A 27,652-nucleotide genomic window follows, 5' to 3' on the forward strand; every position below is an offset into this window, starting at 1 on the left:
TACTCCCTAGAAAAGCTTTAATCAGAGCAGACGACAGCTCAGCACCACGGCCCTCCCCCCGCCGCCCGCAGGGACCACAGTCAGAAGGTGTTCTTGATGCGGGCGGCCACCAGCACGAGGACCTCGCCGACCTTCCTCTGCCAGTGGGCGATGTCCTTGGACACGGCGCACCACAGCTCCCCGTGCCGCGGCTCCGCGTTCTCACAGCGCCGCCTCACCTCCTCCCGCTGCTCCTGGTGGGGACCCGGCGCTCATGAGGCACGGCTCCTCCCAGGCCCCTTCTCCCGCTTGCTGCACAGCCCCGGGCTCTGGGGACGTCCCCACCGCCCCCATGGGCCCTGGGACACACAGGCGCAGAGCCCAGCCCAGCGCCCGCCTTTCCTGAACAGGCAGCTTCCCGTGGGCACTCCAGGACAGCCCGGCTGCCCCCCGCCCTGTGAGGGGACATCTGCCCAGGGTCCCCTGGAAGCCACACTGGCCTCAGGCCCGGGAGGACAGCGGTGCGAGGTTGTCCTCAGGGCCCGGCCTCCGGTCCCATTTCTACAGTGGCCCCGGGCTCTGGGGCAGCAGAGCCACTGAGGGATGCTGACGGGGAAGCCGGCAGCCATAACCGAGGGCGGGGCCATCAGTGGCGAGCGCCGTGCGGGGCCACACACGGGCGCCTCACCTCTGAGCCGTGCTGCAGCTCGAACTTGTAGAAGAGCGCCCAGGCGTCCCCCAGGTCCGAGTCGATCTTGACCGTGCGGTGGAACCACTCCCTGGCCTTGGTGATCTTGCGCTCGCTCCAGAACAGCCTGTGGGGAGCACGGCGTGGCCCGCGGTGAGGGGCCGCTCTGGGGACAGGCTGCACGAGCGACGGACGGCCTCGCGGAGGCCCGGCGCTGGCCTCCTCAGACCAGAACCTGCGGCCCTGTGGGGCGGACGACGGACGAGCACAGCGGCCCCCTGTGGGTCTGGCGCCCCCCACTTCCGTCCTCCTGTCTAGCCATCGGGCTCCCACCACAGGGGCCACCTGGAAACCGCCCCAGACAACAGACCCAAACCATCCTCCAAGTGGCCCAAGTGCTTCCTAAAAAGTCCACACACAGCGAGATCTGCAAGCTTTTAAATGACTACTTCTGCCGGGAAAGACGAAGAGGTAAAGTTACCCTGAAGCACTAAACTGAGGCTTTTGTTTGTGAAATGTCACCCTTCCCCGTGGGGACACTTCTGGGTCACCCTGCCACACTGAGGACCCGGGCCCACAGCAGACTCAGACACCGGACACCAGGCCCATGTGAGGACCTCGGAGGCCAGGTTAGGGCCATGGGAGCCCTGCCGAGTCTGGCGGGACAGGACGAGGGTCCACCCTCCGCCTGGCTTGGCCTCCCTCTGCAGCCGGAGGCACCAGCGCGGAGGGCAGCACCGCCTGCCTCCCTGGGCCAGCTGCCTGGACTGGGCACAGGCAGAAAACAGGGCAGCTTTACACTCTGATAGCTTGATCGTTTTTTAAGCCTTGTGGAATCCCTAATTGCTTGGTGTTAGATAAACTGTGATTTAAAGAGCGCAAACCCCGATAGCACACACCGCGCCAGCCTGGGCTAGCAAGGAGGGCCGTGTTGACTTTCGCAAAGCCTTTTACGAGGTTTTATGGCCGCCTGTCCGAGGGGCACACCGACGAGTCCCTCTGGGAGGCGGAAGCACCGGGCAGGAGGCAGGGAGCCTTGGCGGGGCCTCAGGGGCCTGTGAGGAGCCCTCGGCTCAAACAGCACAAGAGGGGTGCCCGGTGGGACGCGAGGACGAGGAGCCGGGGCCCTGGTCTGGCTTCAAAGGCACGTGGGAGCTCCAGGCCACACGTGCCGACCCCCCCCCCCCACCTGGACCCTCCCCCCCACACCCCCTCCCCCCCGGTTACCTCCCAGCCTCCTCTGACCACATGCGGCCCCTGCCCTGCACTCAGGTCCCGCTCCTCGCAGAAGGCCACCCCTCTTCTAGGAGGACAGAGACCCTGTGAGGTCAGGGTGGCTCTCAAGGCCCTCTACTCACTGGCCACGACCTCGCCCAACGTTCTCAAGGCCCCCAAGCTCCCTCCCACGCCCTGCACGCTTCCCCAGGGAGCCCGACGCAGCACGACGCTCGAGCCTTGAGACCAGGCACACCGAAGGGGAGGCGGCCTCTGGCCCGTGCGTCTCCGCACCCAGGACACTGACTGGGCCTGCCCGGAAGGCCCTGGACCCCCGGGTCCCCGACGGTTCTTCCCGTGCCACGGCCCTTCGCAAGCAAAGGAGCTTTGCTCATCACGTAAACTCCGCGTGCCCCGTCGGCGGTTCTGCCTCTGTCTCGCAACCAGGACACATGCAGGTAGAGGCCACACGGGGGCGGGGACAGGAGGGCAGTCCCATCCAGACAAGCCTGGGCCAGAGGGGCCCAGGGAGAGGTCTGAGACAGCCCGGGCGTCCTGTGCCCCTTGCTCAGGGATACGCCAGCCTCAGCCAAAATCAAATCACTTTGGGGGTCAAGGTCCAGGGGAGCCTGCCCTATTCCAGGGGCCAGGCAGGCCCCGGCGAGAGGCCCCGTTGCGTCTGAGGGTCGGCAGCCCCCCGAGAACCTCACTCACTTGGCCACAGCGAGGAGCACGTGGGGGTCATGCTCACACTTCTTCAGGGCATCCACGCTCTTGGTCTTCCTCTGGGGCCTCGCCTCGAGGAAGACGGCCTCCGACCACAGGACGCCTGGAATCGGGTACCAAGACACTTCGTAAGCTCTGAGACGTACCCGTCCACACGCAGGCTGCCCGAGCAGGGCCTAGGAAGGATGAGTCTAACCTGGGGTGTCCACAGACCTGCTCAGGGGAGAGCCACGAGCCACAAAGGCCACACGCGCCCACCCAGCCCACTGGTGCCTGGACCCACCGCCGCCCCCGTGGCATGCAGTGGAGGACCTTCTGGGTTGGAAGTGCCAATAACCTTCTAGGGTTCGTTTCCACTGACTCAGTAATTTCACCTCTGAGAATTTACTGGAACGAACCAACCAGAAGTGCTAACACAGAGGCGCGCAGAACAACCACCGCCAAACTAACATCGGATCGAAATCAGGCAGCGAGCAAGCGTCTGGCACCCTCACGCGGGGAGCCCCACGGGGGCCCCGAGACGCTCGCGCTTTCACAGGGTCAACGACGGCGGAAAACTCTCAGAAAACTTTCAGCTTTAAAAAAAGGCACAAAACTAAAGCACTGTGACTTTCACTTTGTGCAACAACACAAGTTGCAAAAATGCACACGAGATACGAGCGGCGACTTCTGTGTGGTGGGGTCACAGAGCCGCTGTGCGCTCCGGGTGGTGGCCCTGCACACGCACGCCCTCCTCGGACTCAGGGCGGGAGGGCAACGGCTAAACTCTGAAGGAAAAGGACGTGGACGCCCAGCTTCCCCACTGCGGCTGGGCCGTGACCTCGGAGGCTGCGGTGCCTGGCGCGGGGTGGCGCGCTGGCGGGGGGCTGCGGCGCCGCGAGCCGAGCAAGCCGGCCTGGGCTGGGACGCGGGAGCCTCACCGGAGCTGGGGCACTCCTGCAGCGCCTTGGCCATGAGTGTGTTGGCGATGTTCTTCAGCCCCGCACGGTACTCCAGCCTCACGGACTCCAACCTGGGACAGAGGCCGGAGAGGGCGGTCCAGCGCCGTCCACCGACAGCCTGGCCATGGGCCCTGCTGTAGCTCTGGAAGCCCCGGGGAGCCATGGGCCCAGAGCTGCCCGCCCAGTGGTGCGGGGAGATGCCGGGGCCGCCTGCTGTCGGGCCACCGGTAAGTACTCCCGCAGCCGAGCCCTGGCACCCTGAACTCGTGCAGGTGCACGTGAGGATGGGCAGGGTTAGGGCGCACTGGCGTGCTGGGGGCTGCTGGCAGGAAGGAGGCCACAGTGGCGCTTGGGACCTGCCCAGCTACAGTCTCCTTCAGCTCCCCCACCATGCCCCAGCCGACAGGGACCTACCCTGCACTCTGGGGGTCCCCGGGGAAAGAATGTCAGCGCACAGACAGACCCCTGTGCTTCCCTCAAGGCCCTGACCAGGCGTCGGCCCTTCTGTGGCGTGGCTCTGTGGCGTCACCCATCCCTGACCCCTCATCGTGAGCTGACTGCCCTGCACGGCCTCTGGCAGGGCACGGACGGCACCGAACCGTCCACAGGCCCACTGAGCGGGCCGCGATCCCCCGGCCGGCAGCTGCCACTCTTGCCGGGGGCCTGAGCTGGAGGCGCTGCACCAGTGACCCCGCGGGAGCCCGAGTGTGGGCGGCCGGCCAAGGGCGGCTAGGCAAGGACTCACCACAGGCCGGGGTTCTTCGGGTTCTTCAGGCGAGACTTCTCCAAGATGGCCCGAGCCCGGGTCAGCTGCCCAATCTTCTCCTCCAGCCGGGAAAGCAAGAGCCACAAGGGGGTGGAGTGGGGACACTTCTTCAGCTGTGGCCAACAAAGACAACAGGACAGCCTCGGCTGGTGTCGGCGAGGGGCTGTGAGAGCTGTGGCCGGCTCCTCGAGCCAGGAGCCGGCGCTGCCCGTGTGGAGACCCGCCCACTTCACACGTGTGTGGGAGCCACATGTGCACGCCGTGTGCGCGTACGGGGCGTGGACCCGGCCGCTCGTATGTCAGAGGTGCCGTAGCCTATACCTCACTGACGGCAGCACATACAGCTCTGAGGGACCCTGGGAGTCCCGGGACTCGGGGACATCAGCAGGGTCCGGAAGGAAAAGCGCGGGCCTGAGTGAGGGGACCGGGGCCCAGCCCCCCTCTGCCCTCTACTCCAGGGTGTGCAGCGTGCCATAGGCTCACCCCTTGGCTGTAGGCTTCTCGCGCCTTCTCCGTGAGCCCCTCCTGCTCCTCGATCTGCCCCTTCATCATCCACAGCTTGGGGAAGTCCTCATAGTGCCTCAGGGCCTCCTCGCACAGCTCCTGGGCCGCCTCGATGTTGCCCAGCACCCACTCCAGCTTCACGGACTTCATGAACACCTACGGGGGGCACGCCGTCAGGCAGCCCGGCCCCGCCCCCGCCCCGTCGGGACCAACGGCCAGTGCCCCCTGGCTCAGGCCCAGCCTCCAGCGTGGTCGAGATCACACGTCTACCTGTCACACGACAGGTCACGTACACGCCGTCTACCCTGCTGTACCTGACGTACTGTGCGAGCCTGTGGGACAGGTGGGGTACACGTACCCGAGGACGTTTTCAATTGGCGCCTGAACAGGGAGCCAGAGCGTCTCGGCCTCGGTCCCCCCACCCGCGGCGCTGCAGGCCAGAGGCTCACCCGGGCGGTGGGGGCGCTGCTCCGCGCCTTGGCCAGCAGCCTCCGGGCCCGCTCGTACTCATTGTTCTCGGACTCCAGCTTCACAGCCGCCAGCCAGATCTCCTCGCTGTTGGGGTTGGCCTGCAGGGCAACACGGAGACACCACGACGGGCTCGGGACGGAAGCGGTCAGGGCTAGAGCACACTTCGCCGAGAGCAGCCAGCCCGGAGCCAAGCCAGGCCTCGCTCTGCTGCTGCCAGGCTGATCCCAGCACCGCCGGGGCCGACGGGACTGAGCCGTGTCCAGGCCGAGAACGCGGATGTACCTCGGCACGAGCCGGCCTGCGCCACCGGTGCAGACGCAGGGCCTCCACGGCGCTGGGGAGCGCGGCTGGCGGGGCGCGGCCGCCCCCTCCGGGACGCCCCGAGCCCCTGCGGCCTCTCGAGCCAGAGCGTCACTGTCACCCTTCCACGTAGGCCCGACCCACTCTCCCGTGCGTGGTGGCGAGGGACTGGCTGCCGCAGTGTCCACGTGGGCAGCACCGAAGGGTGCCCAAGGGACTGCTGACAGCGTGGAGAGGACTCCCGAGGGTCAGAGCTCTGACACGCACACCCCGGAGCCCAGCGGACACTTGGCAGTGCCCTCGCAGCCTCCTGAAAGCATGGCCACCCGCTGGCCACATGCGAGCTGACCACACCACAAGCCTGGGGCGCAGCCCTGGTGACGGGAAGCAGTGCCCAGACGGATGGCGGGAGAATCTGTGCCTGCCCAGAGAAGCGATGCCCTCAGACCGATAGCTGAGAGCAAAGGCCAGCTCTAGGCCAGTCCCCGCTCACGCTCACTTAAGGAACAGCAAAGTGCTGGGCCGGCCTGCGCTGCACAGACCGACATTTGCAACTCTGCAGTTTACGAGGAGCATGCTACAAGCCACTAACGCCCACTTCGTCGTAAAGTATTAGGACGTTGTGTGTGACAACGAAAGTAAGGTACTTTGAAAAAACTGCTCGGCTCGTGGCATCAGCCACAGTAAACCTGGCTGGGTGCAGCTGCCTGAGCTTAGCTCCGCCCATCAAGGGCCGCGTGTGAGCCCAGCACCCATCCCTGTGCTCGGCTGTGGAGGACAGCCTGACTTCTGTGTAAGAGTGTGGCTGCCACCTGCTCCTCCACTCCCCCACCAGGGGAGTGCCACCCGACGCCCTGTGCTCTGTGTTCTGGTACATTTAGCTGGTGGTCCCACTGAGTGGAGGTGACCAAGAGGGAAGCGTCCACCAGCTGGGCCATTTTCCCTCTTCTCAGGCCCCTTGGCCAGGACAGCAGCCCGAGGCCCGTGCAGCCGTAGCGTGCTCATGCCCTCGGGCTGGCGCCCAGCACTGGGCATGGTGCGAGCTGGAAGGTGTGCTCGCCAGAGCCCTGAGGCTGCAGCTGCCCCTCACCCACCTGGAAGGCCAGAGCCAGGATGCTCCTCGCCGCAGGCACGTCGCCCGCCAGCCACTTGGACTTGGCGCCCATGAGCCACAGCACCTCTGCTTTGGGGCAGTGGGCCACGGCCCTCTGCAGAAGTGCCTCCAGGGACTCCCTGCAAGACAGAGGGCCACAGTCACCACCAGAGCACACGGGGCACGCGCAGCCATGGTGGGGGCACTAGAAAGACAGTTACTGCTCCAAAGTCCGGCCCCATCAATGATTGACCAGGTTTTACAGCGGGGAGAGAGCGGGGGAACCGTCCGTCCCCATAAAGGCCCTCACATCCACGGGCGGAGAGCTACAAAGCGACGCATTGTTCGAATAGCAGAGTCGGGGGGAGGGCTGCTCCGGAGACCCGTTTACAGCCATGTGTCCCGGATGGGGCAATAACATCACGGCCTGGGTGACAGGAGAGACCTTTTCATCTCCAACCGCAGATCCGCTGATAAGGATTATGACCCCAGTCTGTTCTGCGGCATCCAAGAAACTGTCTTTTTGGAAGAAAGTTATTTTAGGTCACTGTTGAGCAAGACTGTCAGACTGGGGACCAGGTGCAAAGCCCCCCTCTTCACGCAGCCCAATAGTCGCCAGACACCAGGCGCGGGTGACTCTCTGGGCCACATCAACAAGACAGAGTAAGCGCACGGAGGTGAGACCAGGGCAGGGCAAAGCCCAACAGCACCGGAACCAAGGCCGGACCCCCGGCCCTCCATCCCCCTCACTCCGGGAGCCGGCCAGACAGGAGACGGCGGCTGGGAATTGCTTTCGGAGCCCAGGACCAACAGCAGCAGCGCCACCGAGGCCACCGCCGGCAGGAGAGGCGCGGCTCCGAGCCGGGACCGTCGGAGGTGGACTCGTCCAGGCTGAGCCAGCACGGCCATCTCAACGTGTCCCCAAAGGAGTTAACCTCAGATGACCACACCAGCAGGCAGGAGAGGGGAGCACACAGAGCTTCGGCAACACAGAAAGACACCCCGAAAAGACTGAGGAAGGAGAGGAAGGAGAGGAAGGAGCGCTCGGCGTGCCCCGCGGGGCCCGGCCCCCACCCCAGCACCCCGGGGCAGCGCTGCGAGCCCCACGCCTGGGCGGGCCCCCTCACACCAGGCGTTGCGACACCTCGTCGGACCAGCAGTTGCCGCCAATAAGGCAGGCCCGAAAGGTTTTTTCAATTAACGAGTACAATTAGAGAAAATTGTCGAGGACCTCCTCGGAGCACAAGCAGCCCAGCCTGCGTGAAAACATGCCTGCCCGGGCCCCGCGCCTGCCCAGCCCCCACGGGCTCAGCAGCAGGCGCTGAGCCAGAGGCCCCTCGGTGCCTCGGTGTCTCAAGCACGGAACAGGGACCACCTGCCGCAGAAGCAGCCACGAGGACGGCGCTTGCCGCCAAGTTCCCAGTGCCCCGGGAGCCCCGCCCCCGACGTACCGGGTGCCGTGGTTCTTCTCGAAGTACGCGGCGCGCAGCCACACGCTCTTCTTGCTGGGGAACACCTGCAGGGCGTAGGCGTAGATGGCGCGTGCGCACTCCAGGGCGTTGTGGGCCACACACTAGAGCGGAGAGACGGGGTCACTGCACGGCGCGCGGGGCGGTCCCGTCACAAACGCCAGGCGGGACACTCATCTTCGATGACAAAAGTCACGTTCAGCGGAAACCGGGAGAACACAGGTGAAGACGAAGGACGGAGAGGAAAACCTCCCGAACACGGAGGACAGCGCTGCACGCGGCCCCCGAAGCGCCTTCACTCCCTGGCCGGCGTCGAGCCAGCGGCATCGCAAGGCCCCAGTCACGACGGGCAGTGACGAGGCCCCCGCTGACGCGACCCCAGACGCTCGCTGGAGCGCTGAGCCTCACACAGGATGTGGGCCAGGGCCCAGCACAGGCCTCAACGCTGGACACACACTGACCACGCGAGAGGACCTGCCACCCTCCACACCCTGCAGGCGCTGAAAGCCCTCTCCTGCCAGCAAGGGCTGTTGTGTCTTGGAGTGAGTGACAAGCCACCGGGAAGTAATGTAAACGTGGCATGCAGTGCGACAGGGAGGGCACCCGAGCCACCCAAGGCCACTCGCCAGACCAAGCGCTGCCGTCTCTGAGACCCCCAGCACGCCCGCTGGCGCTGAAGGTCACCAGGGGGGAAACGGGTGTGGAGGGGGAACCGGAGCAGCTGAGTCTTCTGCATGCAGACCGGGGTCCTCCTTGCTCACATGGCCTCATCTGAGTCAACCACACAGGAGCCAGGAAGGGCCCTGCCCTGCGCATGTCCTGGCCAGGACCGTCAGGGGAGGTGAGGGAGGGCGCCTGCTGCCTGCAGCCCCACACAGACTGGTCTGCGCCCCTCCCCGTGACTCCTGACCAAGGTCCTGGAGACCACGACCTCCACGGACCCACAGGAGCAAGGGACAGTGTGCGCAGTGCCTCGGGTGTGGGTGGGCCGGGCCGGGCCAGGCCCTGGACGGCGAGAGCGCACCAACACCTCAAGTCTCGCTCTTTGAAAGACGCCTGAGCTGACTCCAGCACACGGGAGACAGACGAGGAACGAGGGCGCCTGAGCCGGCTGGTTCCCTTCGCCCCCGCGCCGCCCGCAGGGGACGCCGCCCCGGCCTCCAACGCTGTCAGCAGCAGGAAGGAAAACAGGCAGCGGCGAAGCGTCTCGCCGCAGGCGGAGCAAGGGGCGGCGTGGGGCCCGGGGCCCGCGGCCCGCACGCCTAGGGCTCTTCCCACAGGCCGCGTGGGCCGCCATCAGGGCGCCCGCTGCGTGTGCGCGCGGCACTGCCCGCGGGGCCGCCCCTGTGTAGTCAGACGTCGTGAACACCACGGGACAGAGAGCTGCTGAAAGCCGCTGCGGGTGGGCGCGTCTGGACCCGACGAGGAGAGCGAGCGCGTGCGGGGCCCGAGCTGCTCGCGTGAGGCCCACGCGGGCGACGCCGGGGAGCACGGGCAGGGCCCGGGCTCTCCCGAGGTGGACGAGCGAGCCCCACGCGAGGGAAGGAGCGACGGAGGCTCGTGACACTGTGGGTTCCCGTGGATGAGCTCAACTAAAACGTGGACAGGAACCGGCACTTGGCGAATGTCGCAGGAATAACTGATACGAGCCAAAAAGGTCGTTCGCAAACTAGCAGGTCAGAGTTTGGCAAGAAATGGGACATGTACTTAGTCTCAAAGTGTCTCCCTACAAAATACTAATTCAAAAAAAAAAAAGTGATCTTCTAGGAGGAAACCTGCAGATGGTCCCCGAGCTGGTCAGTGTCATGGGCACACCCACCTCCCAGTGCAGCCCACCTACAGGACACGGACCCTGCCAAGACGCGGACCCTCAACCCGACAGCGAGCCGGGTGGCGGCGGCTGGGCTGAGGGTCTCTGCAGAACACTGGCCTGCACTCTTCAGAACCGCCAGACTCGTGGAAAACAGAGACCAACCACACTGCAGTCAGTAAGCGCCCACGCAGGCGCTGTGCTCGTACACTGGGGCTGAAGAGACTGCTCCACCAGGCTGCAACGGAGCCAAGAGGTGGCCGGTCCCCAGCCCACCTGTGCCACCTGCCGCCCCCCGAGCCCCAGCCCACGGGGCCACACTCACGCTGTCGGCATCTTCCATCCACGTGTGCTTGCGGTCTTCCTCCTCGATCCCAATTCCAATCACGGCGCGCATGACTGCCTGGCAGGTGGCCACACTGCCAGCCTTGTCACACTCCTCGGCATCCTAAAAAGAGGGACGCAAAACTGGATTTGTAGTGCTGAGCTGCGACAGCCTGCACGGCGAGAGCCAGCAGGTGGCGTCGGCTCCGATGGCCTCGGGCCGGCTGTCCGGCTCGAGCTGTGCCCATCCCTGTCACCCAGCAGGTAACTGTTTGACACACACCTAACGAAGCTGCAGCCACCACTCTAAGCACCAGGTGGGCACCAGGTGCTGTATGGGCAATGCAGCGGCCTTAAGAGGTCCTGATGCGCCAGAAACTTCCCGAGTAGCTTGATTAGAAGACAAGTTCATGAACACTGGGGTCCGTTGGCCCGGGAGAAACACGCCAACCACACAGACAGACCTGTTAGGGCGAGGAGGAGCCCCACACCGCGACGGGGAGACGGGAACCCGGGAACCCAGGAACCCAGGGCGCGGAGGGAGCCAGTCACCAGGCAGTCCACCAGGCATGGGGTGACCAGGCCAGCACTGGGCCTCTGGGGGCCAAGAACAGCGTGGGGCGCAGAGATGTACCACTGCGGTCTCCTGCCCCCCGTCAGGGAAGGGCTGACGGTGCCACAGGCACGAGACGCACAGCTCTCCCCAAAGACGGGAATGGCTTCTCAACGTCCGGGAAGAAACCCGAAGCCCTCCCCCTTTGTCAAGTGCTCAGTAAGCTACACAGCGCGCGTCTCACACATCACGTCCGCAACACGGAGACGTGCGCCGGCCCCGAGGCGGAGGGGCGCACGGCGACCGCTGTGGGGGCCTCGCGCACCCTCCGTCAGCGCAGAAGGTGTCGTGTTGGCCGAGCGACTCCACGGTGAGGACTCAACATGTGCAGAGCCACAGGAGCACCAGGACACCTGGGCAGCGGGCGCTGAGCTGGCAGCCGGACGTGCCACCCTGGGGACTTCCCTGGCTGGACCCAGACGAGAGCTGAGTGCAGCGCGGCATCAGCAAAGCATCCCAGGGCCCAGACCCGAAAGGGTGCACGCTCGGGCAGCGGGAAGCCAGCGATGAGCAAGGAGGTGTGGTGGCCAATGGGCGGGGCGACGGCCTGAGCCTGGCCTGAGGGGCCTGGGGGTCTCCCGCGGTGGGGCAGGAAGGTTCTGCGGGTGAGCCCAGCCCCGTGGTCGGCCCTGTCCGACTGCCACGTGGAGGGCAGCACACAACAGGCGCCGCGGGGGCCGGAGGCGGCGGGTCTGCCGAGCGGGCAGCGGTGGGTGCCGAGAAGCACCTGGACCCGAGAAGGGTGTGCAGAGACACTCGAGCTGCTCGTGGACATGCGGGGTGAGGCGGAGCTGCGGGGACGTCCACTGAGGTGAGGATGACAGGGGACAAGAAGGTGTGGGGGCGAGCCACGAGACGCGTTCTGGACCTGGCAGGCTGGGGCGCCGCCTCACAGCCCAGGGGGTGCGAGGCGCGGGGGGCGCCCGGAGCAGAGTCCACATTTGGGCTTTCCAGGCACACAAACGCCTTTCTCAGGAACAGGTGTGATGAGCTCACCAAAGAGGTGAGCACAGAAGTCTCGAAAAGGGACTTTGGGCCAAAGCGCCCAGGTATCTAGAACGTGAGGAGGCGGCCAGCCAGCAGAGGCGGCGGAGCGAGAGGACGGCTCGGCGCGGGTCGGGGGTCGGCTGCCCAGGCTCCCCAGATGGGCTGCAGGGGCGCCGTGGGGGCCATGTCTCCGGGACACGGCTCCACAAAGAAGGGGAAGTGGGAAGTGAAAAGGCAGGGACCCGATGTCAGTCCACGAAGTCTGGAACGCAGCAGGTACTCAATAAACGGAGACCTGCTCAGGATGCTGACGCCCAAAGGGCATCGCACTCTTCCTAGGACATCGTGAGAAACTCACTCGCCTCATGCAGACGGAATGTAAAGCTGGTGCCCGTCAGAACCTTTACTGCGTTCTGGCACAGTCAGTGAAGGGACGGCCTGAGAGCCTCCAGAAGGACCGGGCACCTGCCACCACCTCCTGCCGCCACCCTTCCTGACACGGTGGAAAGGCAGGCCAGCGGGCGAACTCGCCAGGTGCTCCCCGCAGGGCGTACAGGAGCAGGAGTCGGTACAGGAGGCACCTCGGGGCAGACAGGACTCGGCCTCGCTCTACTCTGCCACATGGTCACCGGGCCCAGGAGCAGCCATGCACCCTGCGGGCCCAAGAGCAAGCATGGTGCTGCTGGTCAAGGCCCTCCCTCCCGACGCAGCCAGACCCTCAGACGAGACCTACGAGGCGGTGCTTGTCAGGACACCAGATGCCAGTCACGAAGGGCCATGAGGACAGAGATGCAGTCAGGGGAGCCCGCGTCCACCCCGGTGCAGGGAGAGCACCCAGGAGAGGCTGGTGGGGGAGGACGCACTGGCAGCTCCAGAAGAGCCAGGAGGCCAGAGGACGCGGACCACACATGAGGGGACCCCGGCCTGCCCCACAGAGGGCCCCCGCCAGTGCATGAGCGCTTGGGAAGACCAGTCGAAGGGATCAGCAAGAGCAACACTGAGGTCACGGGGCCCAGGAACGGTCCCCACCGGCCAGGCTGGAAACCCCCCACGTACGCAGGGCACAGGGCAGAGCGCACAGAGAGGTCCCACCTCCAAAGGAGAATGGGCCCGACAGTCCCCGACTGACTACGTCTCGGGTCCAGCCTAGCAAAGCATCGAAGCAAGACCCAACGGGCCAAAAGGTCTCCAATGACTGCGCTCAACACAGAGTCCCCAGTTCACAGGAACACAGAAACGCCCAGTGCCCAGCAGGGAAGAATCGCACGTTCTGACAACAAATCAAAGATCACCAGGCGCGAAGGAAACAGGAACATACAAGCCACAATGAGGGGAAAAGGCATCTCCCGAACCAGCCCCGGACGGACCGATGCCGGGACGAGCAGCCACTGCGCCCGCACTGCGCCCGCGCGGGTGCGAGACACAGAGGACACTTTTAACGACCAAAATCGAATCCCCGGAACGAAGGCCGCGGCGGCAACGCAGCAGCGGGCAGGCATCGCGGAAGGCCGGTGGAGCTGCGGGCGCAGCGGCGGAGGCCATCCGGGGCTGAGAGGAGACAGCGGGGCTGAGAGACGGCCGGAGCGGCAGCCAGCGTGCTGCGCGCCGACGGCTCACGCAGCGGCTCACGCCAGACGCCCCCCGCGGCCGGGAGCGAGGCCGGGGCCTGGGCTCCCCCACTGCCTTTCACCACCGCACCGGAGGCTCTCACCAGGGCGGACAGGGAATAAAAGGCATCCAGGGTGGGAAAAAGGAAGTGAAACTGTATTTGTAGACAATGTGGTCTTATAGAGAACCCTAAAGAACCCACTGAAACGTCTACGATTTCATAAACGTTTTCAGCAAGACCATAGGACACAAACTCAATATTCAAAACTCAATTGTATTTTTTTACACTAAAAATTGATAATCTGAAAATAAAGTATAGAAAAAATTCTACTTATGATAGTGTCAAAAATAATACAACGCTTTGGAATGAACAAGAGAAACGCAACACTAGCACAGGAGAACGTCTCTGAGACAGCCCGCGTTCAGCTGGGGGACTAACGTCGCCAGGGAGGCAAGCAGCCCCAAACCGACCCGAGGAGTCACTGCAACCTCCATCAAACTCCCAGTGAGCTTTCTGCAGAAACGGACAAGCTGGCCCTAGAAACCACAAAGAACCAAGCACGGCTAAAACAATCTTGTAAAGAACAAAGGAAGACTCGCATTTCCTGATTTCAAAACTTACGGTAATCGGAACAGCGTGGTGCCGTGCCAGCAGACACGCAGGCCAACGACGCAGAGCTGGAGTCTAGAAACAAACCGCTGCGTTCATGCCCGACGGGCTCTCCACACAGCAGGAGGGTGTGGCGGTGCCAGAAGTGGACATCTACCGTGACACGAAGTCAAACCGCCACCTCGCACCACAGACCACGGGGATGAACACAGACTAAATGTCAGCCTTACCACGAGGAAAATCCCAGAAAACACAGAAGTGAATGCTCGCGGCCTTGGGCTGGAGAAGGCGTCTCAGCGAAGACACAGAGAGCATGAGCACCAAGATAAACGATCGGATAAACTGGGCTACATCGAAACTAAAAACATCTGTGCTGCAATCAGTCTTATCAACGAAGCTAAAAGACAACACGCAGAATGGGAGCAGGTATTTGCAAGTTGTGTAATCTGGTAAGTAACTTGTACCCAGAATCCACGTGTGAAGAACTCATAACTCAACACAATCTGATAACACATGCACAATAAGCAAAAAAAAAAAAGAGAGAGAGAGAGAAAAAGAAAGAACTCGATTTTAAAGAGGACAAAAGGTTCCAACACCTCCATGCTGCAGTCAAACGGGGTACGAGGTGGAAGCCTGTCACGAGAGGGCGACTTACATGGAACGTCCGGAAAGTGAAGGCGTATAAAGGAAACAGGAAAGCAGATATGCAGAGAAAGAATGTGGCTGCCTGGGGGGGGGGGGGTGACAGCGGCTGGGGACAGGCTGTCCGACTGGGAGGGCACTGCTCGGTGAGGCCGCAGTGGTGGCCGCGCACATCTGCACACACCGAAAACCACGGAGCTGCAAATCTCCGATGGGGAAAACTTACGCAATGTTAGCACCAGCTTGATGAACTATTAAAATGAAACAAAGAAGAATTTAAAAACAAATAGCTCATCGGGAGCTGTGGGGCAGCTTGCAGCGGCCTGAGGACTGTGTTACCTGCACCTGAGGGCAGGCAGGTAGTTGGAGAAACAGCAAACACAAATCTTCCAAATTTCACCAAAACTATATGTAAGCCCACCGATCCGAGAAGCAGGACAAACCCAGACATACACGGGGGGGGGGGGGGTGCGACGGACCACGGACCGGGGCCCGGCCCTGCGCTGGAGTTCAAGCCTGCGGGCGCTGGGAGGGGCTGAACGCGGAGTGGTGCCGGCAGCAACGTGCCCTCGCCGGCTCCCGGGGCCGCTCAGGGGCAGCCGGCCAGGACGCCAGAGGGCAGCAGCAGCAGCAGGACTGCGCCGGCCGGGGCTCAGAGGGGGCGGGGCGGGCGGCCTGGGGCCGTCTCCCGGGCCCAGGGGCTCGTGCTGCAGACTCCTGCAGAGGAGCGCGCAGGCCCACGGGCAGCGACGCTCACCAGGCCGACGCGCCGGGCTGGCCCAGGAGACGGGCGCCCTTCCCAGAGGGCTGGCTCGGGCGGGGGGCGACAGGAAGGGGCACCCACCACGGGTGGGTCACGGTCTCCAGAGACGCCACTAGCTAGTCTACAGGAACAGCGGGACGGGACGAGGGAAGACGCTGTGAGGCGCCTGTCACCCCCTTTTAGACCACGTCAGTCCACCCGCCAAGTGGTGCTTGTGACACAGGTCCAGACACCGAAAACTCTCCGGTCTCCAACCCCAGTGCAGACCCGGGGTTGTGACGCTAACAGCGAGGCCGCGGTCACAGGAAGAACGGCCTGTGCCTGGCTGGCCGGCCAGCGCGGGGACGCCGAGACACCCGGCTGCCGCTGGCAGTCCTCCCCAACACCCACCTGGATCCACTGCTCGCGGTTGATCTCCACGCCGTTGGCCCGCAGCGAGGTGATGGCGCGGTCGACGATCTTCTCCACCATCTGCGTGTTCCCGTTGGCCTCCTCCAGCTTGGCAGCTGTGATCCAGATGTGCCGGTCGGTGGGGATATTCTCCCGGGCCTTGTTCAAGACCTTGCGGGCATTCTCGTAGGTCTCCAGCCTTGCCAGAGCGAGCCAGAGCTGGAGAGAGACAGCGGAAAAAGAGGACCGTCTTCGTGGGACCTGCCGGGGCACGTGCCAGGGCCGACCTCGACGGCCCTGGCACGTGCACAGGAAGCTCAGCACCAGACAGAGCCCGCGGACGCGTCGGCAGCACTGCCACCTCATCCGCCAGCTGCTCGGTTACGCTTCTGACGCTGCAGCGACTCTGATCCATGTGAAAAGCTGACAGAGTCTCGGTCGCACATTTCAAACACTGGTTCAACACACGTCGTGTGCCGGACTCGTGCCAGGGGCTGCAGCAGAGGTGACGCTGCCGTCAGGAGCTGAACGGCCTCGTGGGCGTTCAGCCTGCTGCAGCTGTCACCCCCCCAGCTGCTGACTGTGCAACATTGCGTCAGCGACAGTGTGTACGGGCTCCATTTATTTTTATGTAAATAAATTAGGAGTAATTTTGTTTGGAGAATTTCACAATGGCCCTAAGGATAATTAAAGACATACTGGATGTCGTAAAGCCAAGCCCGGAAGTCACTGCACGGAACGCTGTGGGCCAGAGTGCTTACCGCCAGAGCCGCCCCCCAGCGGAGGACGAGGGCCGACCTCGCGCTGGGCTGGCAGGCACACGACAGGTCCTCGTGCCTGTCCCCTTCGGGTCCCACCTGCAAACCCGGGGCCAGCTCCACACAGCTCCTTGCAGTGCTCTGGGACGAGCCAAGGCCCGTCCCGCACTCTGCGAGGGGCGCAGCTGAGCACAGCCGGACTGCCCCAGCCCGGCCACTGTGTGACGGGGCAGCAGCCCGTGACATCACGCTGCCTTCCAGGCCAGCAGCCGCGGCCTCGGAGCGCACTGCTTAGCCGACATCGCTCGGGTGGACCTGCCCAGGGAGCGGACGGCGGCTGCGCACGCACCTCCACGCTGGTGGGGCAGCACTCCACAGCCCGGCTGAGCATGATCCTGGCATCCTCGGGCTCTTCCAGCTCGACGGCCGCCTTCCACAAGCGGACCGAGTTGGGGACGTGCTCTAGGGCTGAAAAAGTCAAACGAGAAAGCTGGTCACAGACGAGGGGACGTGAAAGCAGGGCGGCTGTCCCGGCGGACGCTGCCGCCCGCAGGCACAGAGTCTCCCCTGGCCGACGCGTGGGACTGCAGACTGGCCCTTCCTATGTGTCCTCTCAGGTCTGGATACCTCTCAGGGCTACGCATCACCTCTGCTCCCACTGACACCTAAAAATCATGTTAAACACGGCGCCGTGCAGACGGCAGGGAGGCCCTGGGCTCTGCGTGGGCCCAGGCCGGGGAGCATCCGAGGGCCGGCTGAGCGCAGGGGAGGCTAGCGCGTGCAGTGACATCAGGGAAGGGGACAGACTCCTGCAAGAGACGACAACATCCTGCAGTCCAGACTCTCCCCAACCTCGGTGTAGGAAGCAGAGCACATTCCTTCTTTGGATGCAATTTACCAAAAAGCCCCAAAGGGCAGAGAAACACGGAGCCTGCAGTGGGCGCCAGGAGGGCGAGGCCCGGCTGGCTACCACGCCTGGCTACAGCGCCCTGCAGAAGCTGCGGCCAGCGGCGCGTGAGGGACGGTGCACACAGGGGAGCAGTCTGACCAAGACACACCTGTGAGCAGAGGCCGACGTGATGTCCAGCCCACAGCCCTGTGGGGAGGACACTCGGGTGCCGTCCCTGTGCTCACGGGGACCTGATGGTGACAGCTGCTGCAAGCTGCTGTATTTTATGGGCCAGAGCATGTGCTTTCAGTGTGAGGACACCACTTCTCCACGACAGCATCAGTCAGTAAGGACGCAGTGCTCCACACCTAGCAGAGAGCTGAGGCCCGGCCCCCAGGGCACACGGCCCACAGGCGCCTTGGCAAAAGAGACGCTGTAGTTCAGAGGTCAAGCACCACGCCCAAGGCCAGAGCCTCCTGAGGTCTCAGACTACCCTTCGGGGCTCGAGTCCTCCCAAGAAAAAACGAGGATGTCTGCAGTGTCCACGGCCAAGTTCAGGCGCCAGAGACCTAGGGCTGGCACAGAGCCCCCCAGTCCCTGAAGTCCCTGATGCAGGCAGCGTCACCTTGGTTCTCAAACATCAGTCCTCTCAAGCAGTGGCTGCCAAGTGTTCACCCAGGGCAAAATCGGGCAGCACCCAGCTTTGCCCCAGGCACCTGGAGACAACACTGTTCTGGGAGCACTGCAAGGGTGGGGGGCAGGGCGGAGCGGAGAGGGCAGGCCAGGGAGCAGGGGAGAGGTCGGCTGGGAGTCCACGTCCTTCCCGAGCAGGTTCTCTGCCGAGGGGAGAGAAAAACCAGGAGGCCCATCGCCATCGAGGGCCAGGGCGGCCTGGGAACAACTGCTCGGCATGCCTGGCAGGCCCACGCGAGGGACGCCCTCCCCGCCCCGCCCCCCAAGCCCGGAGCCAACAAACCCGGGCTACTTGCTGGAGGACAGAAGGTGGCCGCAAAGACAGCCGGCCACTGATCACGCAGCGGTGGGGAAAGTCATTAGAGCTTTCCTAAACAAACGACGCCAATTGCCCAGAGTCCCACGTGTTTGCCATTAGAGCACAATTTTCCTGGCTGAAAAAAGGTAAGCAGTTGATTTCTATAAACCAAAAAAATGTGCTAACTTTCTGCTCCTGGCCTCATTTTGAAGAGACTGGCTCCCAGCACGGGACGCTCACAGCGCGTGCGCGGCGCGGGCCAGGCGCGAGGGGGCCCCGCCCGGCCTCCCTCACGCGCGGACAGTGGAGCCAGAACCCACGCGCCGACACCGCACGGCCGGCTGCCGCACTTCCAGGACTTCACACACGCACGTCGTGAAAACAAGGGCTGGACACCGCTCGCTGAAGACACTCCATGACGCACCCTATCTCGCCGATGCTACAAACTCCGGTTGGCTCCGAGCTGGCGGACTAGCACGTGCTCGGAGCCGAGGTCAGGAGCGTCACCTGTCCCGGAGGCCTGGTGCAGGGAGAGAGGCTGTGCCTCCTGCCGACTGTGCGAGGACGAACGCGGCGCACCTGCCACAGCAGCTCCGTCTCGGCACTGGCTCCGAGTGGAGCCGGCGCCCCCGCCCGCATGCCGACCCTTCGACGTGCCGTGGGCCGTCGGCACACGCTGCCTTCTCAGCACCAGGACGCGGAGGCGCTGCCGCCCGCGCAGGAGCCTGAGGAGGTGGGGAGGGACACGGCTCTGGCGCGACGCCCCCCCGCCGGGGCTCCTGGACGACGCGGGACAGCTGGCGCCCGCGCAGCCTGCTCGGTGCTGGCCCAGCCCGCCCCTCCTACCAGAGCCGGTTCTGGATAAGTCTTGCGCTCGCCTGTAGGGGAGAGGGCCCTGGGCCGCAGACCGATGGCCCAGCTCACGCACGGCGCCCCAGGTGGCAAAGGCCTGGAAAACGTCCCGTGTCCTTTAACCAGCAGAACCTGAGTGAAGCCGGGCAAGGCCCCTCTCTGGGGCCGCAGGTGCCACAGGCCTGCCGCACGAGGAGCCCGGCCTGCCCGCCCCGATGGGCTCCAGGGGCTCACCTTTCCGAAGAACCCGCTTCTTGGCGCGGAGGTCCGTTTCCAGCTCTGCTGCTCTGATGTAGATCCTGACGGACTGCGGGAGGTGGCGAACGGCTTGAGCCACCACAGCCTTGGCCGTGTCCCCAGGCTGCAACCTGGCTGCTTCGAGCCAGACATCTTCGCTCTGGGGAACGCAGAGGTGTAAGCGCACGTGTAGGCCAGAGCCGCGACCGAGCAGCAGGCACCCAGGAGGGCACGCGCGCCTCAGGACAGGAGGGCTGGCTCGTCGGGCCCGTGAGGCCGCCGGGTTTTACGATCAAACAAAAGAGCGTCGGCCTGGTGTCGGCGCCAGCACTCCTGTGCCGCGGACGCCTGGGGCTGTGGGTGCAGCTTATCTGTCTCAGGGTGGGGACATGCTACGCCACAGAGAAGAGCAGGCCCGCTCCACGGGACAGGAAGCCAAACCACAGACGAGGTGGAGGCAGACAGACGGGTGGCCCTGCGCTTGCCCGGGAAGCTGTCGCCGTGCCCCAGGGCCCGGGCTAAGTGTGCACAGGCACGTTTCCCTGTCGGCAAGGCTGTGGTCACTTAAGAGGGTATCACAGGACTTGCCAAAGCTTCTCTAACCATTCCACTTCCCAAGAAGAGCTAGAACATTCTGCTGAGAATCAGCACTGACCTTCAGGGTTTTTACGTTAGGTGGCATGGGGAGCTGAGCAGAGCAGCCCCTTCTAGCCGAGGCTGCCCCGCCATTTCCAGACGGGGAACAGGCCTTCGCGCCGAGTGTGGTGAGGCCGGGATAAAGCCTTCCCACGTCTCACCCCTGCCCCGGCCTGCCCCGCCATCGGCGGTTTCCACACCGAAAGGCGGGCAGCTCTGCACTGACGTGGGCTTCCACCGACAGGCATCCTGCGTGGCACAGACACCGAGGCTCCCCGGGGTGGGCGCCACACAGCCTTCCAGAATGCCGGGCCACACACGTACCTTGGGGCACATCTCAGTGCCCTTCATAATGAGGTTTCGAGCCACCTGGAGCTTCCCGGTGACCTCTTCCAGGCGGGCTGATGCAATCCAGGCTGGCGGGTGGTGTGGGTTTGTTTCTCGAACAGACTTGAGGAGCAGCCGTGCCTTTTTGATATCACTACAGTGGCGGGACAGCACACAGGATCAGGCCACCACCGCCGAGAGTGTGCCCACAGCACAGACACTGAAGTCCCAAGTGAGACCACGAGCTCAGAGCCCTAGTCGGCACTGTCCCAGCCGGCTCAGCACGCAGGCCAATGGGCGCTGTGCACGGAGTTCAAGGTCAGACACGTGGGCGTGATTAGTCAGGGGTCTTCTGGCTAAGCATGTGCATACATTGGGATTATTACTTTCCACACACTTAAAATGTCCACAGAGACTAGATGTCGACATATATTAAATGGAAAATAGAACTATCCTGCCATGTGTTTTTTAGAACACTCACGTCCTATTCTGGCTGTATATTTTGCAAAGAAAACCCAAAAATTTCTAGTCAACTTAAGTCCCACCATGACTTGCTGGTCCCAGAGAACACTTACTTGATGTCCCCTCCATGGGTTGGGATCATGGAGTTTAAATCTGTCAGATAGCCCTTGGGGTCGACCACGGTCTGCCCGCTCACAGAGTCAGACACCTGCAAGAGAGGCCGAGCCAGGCGGGTGAGCTGGGCCAGGAGTGCCTGACGCAGGGCTCACAGGGTCTCCGGAACCCTTCCCAGTCCTCAATGCCAGTGAAGAAGGAAACGGCCCAACTCAAACACCAGTTTGTGATGGTGACAAGTTCCATCTACTTGAAACAAATGTTAATACAATAAAAGTGTAACCGTAAATGTCCCCAGAAAAATACTAACAGCACATAAAAAGGTCTACCTAAGAATGAATGAAACCTAGAAATCATAGGATAGAACATTATTCCAACTAATTGCTCTTAAGTTTGCATATAGCAGTTCATTGCATCGTTCTCTCTAGTCTTAAAATCACCATGATAAACAACAAAATCCCAGTAAAAATGGGCAAAGGGTCCCAGCTAATACTGCGTGCAAGACAAGGGGGAAAGGGACACAGACTGGGAAGAAACAAAACCCTGCTCATGGGTGACTTCGCGGTCTATGGATAAAGTCCAAAAGAATCGCCGGAACAAAACAAAACAACCCCAAACCAATAAGCAATTACAGCAGGGTTGCCGGACACAAGGTGGCATACAAAAGCCAACTGCTTCCCTGTATATACGCCATCGATGAACACAGAACCTGAAATTAAAAACGCAACACCACTTACACTAGCATCCAAAAATGAGAAAGACTAACGTGCATGTGATCTAACAAATAGATACTATACCTACATAAAAAACACAGAACTCTGAAGAACTAGGTAAACGGAGGAGACTCCACGTCCATAGACAGGAAGGACCAATGCCGCCGGGCGCCGGGTCTTCCCAGCTCGACCTGTGGATTCAACGCGGCCCCGACGAGAGCCCCGCGCGCTGCCCCGGCACACGGCGGACGGACGCCGAGCCTCACGCGGAGAGGAGGCCAAGGCCCGGCGCAGTCCGCTCAGCGTCGAAGGAGAAGAGCCACGTCGGGGCACGGACGCCGCCGACTTCAGGGCTGACGGGCACGCTGCGGTGACTGGGACGCCACGGCGTTGGCGCAGGACGGACACAGAGACTGCCACAGGGGTGCGAGCCCCCTCGGGGCCATCGCAGCTCACTGGGACGCAGGAAGGAGACGCGTCCACTCTTAGGCAAACGGATGGACACTAAGCTTCACCGACACTGAGCGCATGGCTAGTCTTGAGTGTCTCTTTCCGTTGACCTGTCAGCAGCCCTTAACCACCTGGGACGGCCCCCGGGCCCCGAGGGGGAGCGGGAGGGCCATGCCGGGGCTGGCCCTTTGCCGCTGGCGCTGAGTGCAGGCCCTGCAGCCGGACACACCGACCGGCCTGAACGCAGAACCCCACCACTCTGCAACAGGACAGGGAACTGTACGGAGTCACAGGTCTGCTTAGCGTGTGACGAAGCACTTCAAAAGACGCACTTCTCAAACACGCATCAGTTTTACTATCAGAAAAATTCCGCCTGAAGGAATGGTACGTGACACAAACTCACCTGGCTCAGCCTCATGTCCATCAGGGTGTTTCTCGCCTGGCCAATCTTCCTCATGTCCAGCTCACCGGTGCCAGGTGTCATCAGCCCAGGCGTCATCCCACCTGGGTATGGAGTGTTCAGCCCGCCCGGGTAGGGTGTGTTCAGACCTCCAAATTGCTGGGGAGAGAAGGGCCGGAGGCGGGCTTGCTCCCTCTGGGGAGAGCCCGCACACCCCCGTCGGCAGCCCCCGCGCCTCCAGCCCCCGGCCCCGGCTCACAGTCTGCCGGGGGTCCACGGACGTGTGGTTCTCTCCGGTCTGTAAGTGTTTGGCAAAGAAGCTGTCGGGCACGGGGGTCAGCTTCTCATAGCGCGGGTTCCGCTGGCGCTTGTTCCGGGCATCGCCCACCTCCGGGATGCTCAGCCACTCCTCCTCGGTGACTTCCGCCAACTTCCTCTGCAAACACCGGCCGGGGACACTCACTCTCTGGCTGATCCCACACACAGGGGAAAGGCTGCTCTCCTGGACCCCCGCCCCAGCCAGCACGCCTCAGAAAGGCCCCCGGTGCAGAAATGCTCGTCTGCTCAATGAGAAAACGCGCCTGCCGCCCTGCTCTGCCTCCCTCCAAAGGAAGCTGCTCTGTCTAAGCCCAGAGGACGGTCCAGAGACCTGCCACGTGTGTGTGGTTAAAGTCGCTGTGACAACAAGGCCCCTTTTCCCCCTATCTTTTGTGAGGGGAGAGGCTGCCGCACTATCTGAATTCAACACAGAGCACGCGGTGCGCCTCCACTGGACCGCAGAGCAGGCGATTCTCTGCCTCGCGGGCACGGTGCGCGGCCAATGGCGTGCTGTCCCCTGCTCACTTTGAGGTCTGAGAACTGCTGTTGGATTTTGGGGCGTTCCATACGGTATTTCTCAATTTCTTCTTTCTCCCTTTGCTCCCTAGAAAGTAAAATAAGTGCATGCATTAGAAATGCTGGATGTCCATCCTGAAACGAAGTCGTTCCACTGTGCTTCTCACTTAAATCACCAAAAATAATCATTCTAGACACTGGACAGCTAAGTCGAATATTTTAAGGCAACAACGGACACATTTGCAAATGTTCTAACTCAATTGTCCACCAAATGAAAACACGTAGAAACTCCCTAAAGTAAAACAAGCCGCCTTACTCCGACAGACAGTTGTGCTTGAATACCAGTATGTTTGCAGCTCTAAAACCCTACGAAACTCCAAAGGTAGGGCCAAACTGTGAACACCCAGTGGCCCACCCAATGCTCCAGCTTGTCATTGTTCCCGGTCTTCTAAGTAAATAACCAGTAAGCCCTCCACCAGCCTCGCTGCTCCACCTGCCAGACCAACGGGCCTGGCTTCGGGGACAGAAAGCCACTGGGTAACTGGTGACCCAGGATCTGGGCTAGGCATTTTGAAGAAATCTGTTCTATCCGAACGTGAAAGGAGATGCCAAACTGTGACGAAGTACCAACCAAGTTAGGCTAACGAGAGGCGACGAAAACCGAGGAGCTGACACCCCCTGACGCTGATTCCAGTTTTCCTCCACCAGGCAAGAGGGAAATCCCCAGAGCTGGGAACTGAACTGTGCTGGGACAAACAAGGCGCGTGGCAAAGCTTGACGCCGCCTGGAGTCGGCCCCCGCAGCCCCCGACGCTGAGCCCCGCACGCGGCGCCCACAGGGTTTGCTGGCCCGGGGTGCTCCACCTGCTCTTTATGAGGCCGTCTGCCACGGGGTGCTGCCGGCAGAGTGACAGGACGTGCTGGGGACACAGGTGCCGCCCCACAACTCGGGCCCTTCCACAAAGTGAGCATCCCTGTCAGGAGGCCCGTGTCGTGGGCGGAGACGAAGGCTGAGGAGCCACGACGTGAGCGCCGCTTCTGACGCTGCCCTGGCTTGGGGAGAGCAGAGCCCCGTCTGGGGACAAGCGGGGTGCAGACTGGCCGCCAGGTGAGAAAGAGTCGGGGTTCCTGCCACTTGGTCGGTGCAGCGAACATGCCTGATCCTCGTGGGAGACGGACCTGGGTGCGGCGTGTGGCCTGACCCTGAGGGCCCGGCGCACACGGACGGCCTGCAGGTGCCGGGCAGGCGGCCGAGCCCGCTCCTCGGCCTGAGGCGTCCTCCCAACAGTTTTTACTGAGCTTGCTTTACCTTCTTTCTTTTCTTCTTTCATCCATCCTCTTATCCAGAGCTGCATAAATAGCGTCAGCTTCCTCATCATCTTTCTCGTAGGGTCCACTTGAGAAGAGGCTCCCAGCATAGCCATTAAACTGAGAACCAGACAACACAGTATAGGGTCAGCTTCTCCTCCAACTTAATCCCCACCAGCAGGAACAGAGAACGCTTCAGCTGCAATATGCTTGCTAAACGTTTTTCAATCAGATAAACCCAAACTGAGGACCAAAAGAATAATTGATCGGTGCTCTTCAGACATGTCAGGGGCGTGAAAGGTAGAGGAACTACCCCAGGGCAGGAGGCTACAGAGACACACGAAGTGCAACCTGGGTCGTGGACTGGGTCACAGACCGGGAATAGGACACGGGCAGCAAAGCAGGTGGGACTCAAGTTACACCCACAGATGAGTTAAGAGTGCCATCAGCGCTAAGCTTCCGGTTACATGCTAACGCCACGTAAGCTGGGAGGAGCTTGTAAACAGGACGCAGGAACTCTCTACCACATCATTTTTGCAAGTTCCCTGTAAAATTAAAATTATTTCAGAACACGTCTGAAGAAAACATCAACTGACTAAACACCAACCAAGAAGGTGAGCACTAAAGCAAAAGAAAGCGAATATTGTCTCCGATCCCACCTTAAATCTTCATTGGCCAAGACAAAATACCAGTGGTTCTAACGGGTGCAAGCACCTCTCTTTTGAAGAGAAAACAGAGAGCACGTTCCTTTACCTTCTTCCTAATGTGCTTTCACACTCTGCTAGTGTTAACCCATGAACAGCTGAAACAGTAAAGGGACCTGCCACCCGGAGCCACTCATCCGGATGCCAACAGCACACTGGGTTAGGAAGCTGGACAGCCCTCTGGAGACTGGCTGGGGGCCCACGAGTCACCTCGTCATAGTTGGTGTCGTTCAGATCTTCATCGTCGTCATCCGCAGCCTGGCTTTTCTTCATCTGGTCCCCCACGGTCCTCTTGCCCGGAGGTGCATGGCGGTCATCCACAGGGTCATTTGCATCCCGAGCCGGCCCAATGTCTGACCGGGTGGTGAAGCCAGTGGCACTACGAGAGACCCCAAGACGTCTATTTATCTGGGTGACCTCGTTCCTGTGTTCTTCCCTCCACAGTAGTCACTTAATAATCTCTTTTTCTAACACCTCTGGGAAACCTCCAAAGATCCTAGTGGCAGAGAACTACACATGGCCAAGCTAGCAAACATCTCCAGTCTGTTCTCTTCAGGCGGGACACTTTGACCCTCCCTGAGGAGGTCGCTAAGGCTGTCTGCTTCCTGCCACCTCACACTCTCCTTGAGAGAGGCTTGCCAGAGCATCAAACCCCCCACTTCCAGCAACCTCCACATCCAACTGGGCTCTCAAACCCAGCCTGACCCAATCAGAATCCCTGCCCTGTGCCCGCCTGCAGCTACTCCGTGCTGTCCCAGGCACTGAGGCAGACACCGTGGCATCAGCTTTGCCTCTCCGTCCCACCTTCTGCATCCAGTCTGTCACCAAGTTGAACTGAGCCTACCACCAAATCCCTCCTCCCCTCACAGCGGGGGACCGAGGTAGCTAGCCCTGCCTGCCGCCTTCCTCGCCTTCCTGTGGTCAGGGCAGCCAAGGCGCCTGTCTGCGCACTCCGCCCAGTGCACCGCGGTCCACTCCCGCCGCCCCAGTCCCGCATCTGCTTCCAGGCCTCGTCTTTTTTTTTAACTGCCCACACACGAAATGTCAGTTTCTCCTATGACCCCACCACATTTCTACATCCCTTAATCCAGCTTTTCCTTCTAAAATTGACTCGAACGCTAGCACTGCATAAAGCATTCCCTGACTCCCAGCCCTGTTCCCCTGCATACACCTCACCTCTCCCAGTGACACTGTGGGCCCTCTGAAGATGGTGCCAATGCCTGAGACTTCTGTAGACCCCACGGGTTCTAACATAAGACCCCAACAAGAGAAACCCAGTTGTTTTCCCAACCAAATGAAAAACCAAACAAGTAGGATTATGATGGCTGCTCATTGATTCAACAACTTACAGCAGTCATCTGCATGACAGGCAGGGGGCACCCAGTCACCTGCCTCAGATGCCATCCCTGCTCCTGGGAAGCTGAGAGTTTAACAGACGCTGTATGACCCGCGACAACATAGGGAAAGAATGGCACTAAGAGCGGCCACACAGAGGAACCTCGCTGGGATTATCGGGGAAAGGCTGAAGACGGGGCGGGGGTCTGCCGGCCTGGGGAGGGTGGCCGCGCGGCTCCTCACAGCTCATCTGCAGGCTGGGTCCTCATCCATCACAGAGACCAAAATCGGGCTCGAAGCCACTGTGGGGTCCACCCCAAGTCGCGGCGCCCCTAGGCGCAGGCCGAGCGCGCTCGCGCGCCCCCACCCCACGGCGCCGCTCTCCTTACGAAGCCTGAGCGCCGCCGCCGTCGGGCGCCCGGGGCCGTCCGGCCCGCGTCCGGCCGGGCCCGGCTCCGCCCGTCGGCGCCGGGCCCAGCGCCCGCGCCGCCCGCCCGGCCCTCGGCGCGGCCCGCGCGAGGCTCACCCGCGGCCCAGCCCCGGCACGTAGCCGAGCGGCGCGGGCATGCCCAGGAACGGCTTCTTCTTTTTGTTCATGGCGCCGGCGACAAGAGCCGCGAAGGCAGCGACGGAGACCGCGGCTGGAGGCGAAAGGACCACGGACGTCGGCGGCTGCGCCGCAGGAAGAGGGCGCGGGCCGCGCGTCACCCGCGCCCCGGAAGCAGAGCGCGGGGGCCGCCGGGG

At 62.4% G+C, this 27,652-nt stretch overlaps 1 protein-coding gene across 1 annotated transcript; it reads right to left on the minus strand.

Annotated features, from left to right (window-relative positions):
- On the minus strand, positions 1-27,606 carry PRPF6 (pre-mRNA processing factor 6). The gene is made up of 21 exons (XM_016146649.2): positions 27,435-27,606; positions 25,784-25,952; positions 24,871-24,989; positions 23,572-23,650; positions 22,988-23,164; positions 22,732-22,887; positions 21,165-21,259; positions 20,587-20,743; positions 19,624-19,786; positions 17,007-17,125; positions 15,900-16,118; positions 10,288-10,410; positions 8,135-8,256; positions 6,685-6,823; positions 5,269-5,388; positions 4,799-4,975; positions 4,295-4,428; positions 3,529-3,620; positions 2,597-2,711; positions 668-794; positions 1-233 (listed from the first exon to the last, which is right to left on the minus strand). Exons 1-21 carry the CDS (start codon positions 27,503-27,505, stop codon positions 81-83), a joined length of 2,826 nt encoding a protein of 941 aa, XP_016002135.1. The 5' UTR covers positions 27,506-27,606; the 3' UTR covers positions 1-80.
- Between the last annotated feature and the right edge of the window lie 46 nt (positions 27,607-27,652).

The sequence above is a fragment of the Rousettus aegyptiacus genome, unplaced genomic scaffold (assembly GCF_014176215.1).
Source record: "Rousettus aegyptiacus isolate mRouAeg1 unplaced genomic scaffold, mRouAeg1.p scaffold_m13_p_12, whole genome shotgun sequence".
Classification (NCBI taxonomy): Eukaryota; Metazoa; Chordata; class Mammalia; order Chiroptera; family Pteropodidae; genus Rousettus; species Rousettus aegyptiacus.

Bases quoted from the DNA above. Each gene is read 5' to 3' on its own strand.
- PRPF6 (XM_016146649.2), bottom strand. From the start codon at position 27,505: ATGAACAAAAAGAAGAAGCCGTTCCTGGGCATGCCCGCGCCGCTCGGC. The intron at 19,787-20,586 runs GTACGTGTGTGG...TGCGTTCCCCAG, and splicing joins GCACTGAGATGTGCCCCAAG to AGCGAAGATGTCTGGCTCGA. The intron at 10,411-15,899 runs GTGGGTGTTGGG...CCCTCTTTTTAG, and splicing joins ACCGCGAGCAGTGGATCCAG to GATGCCGAGGAGTGTGACAA.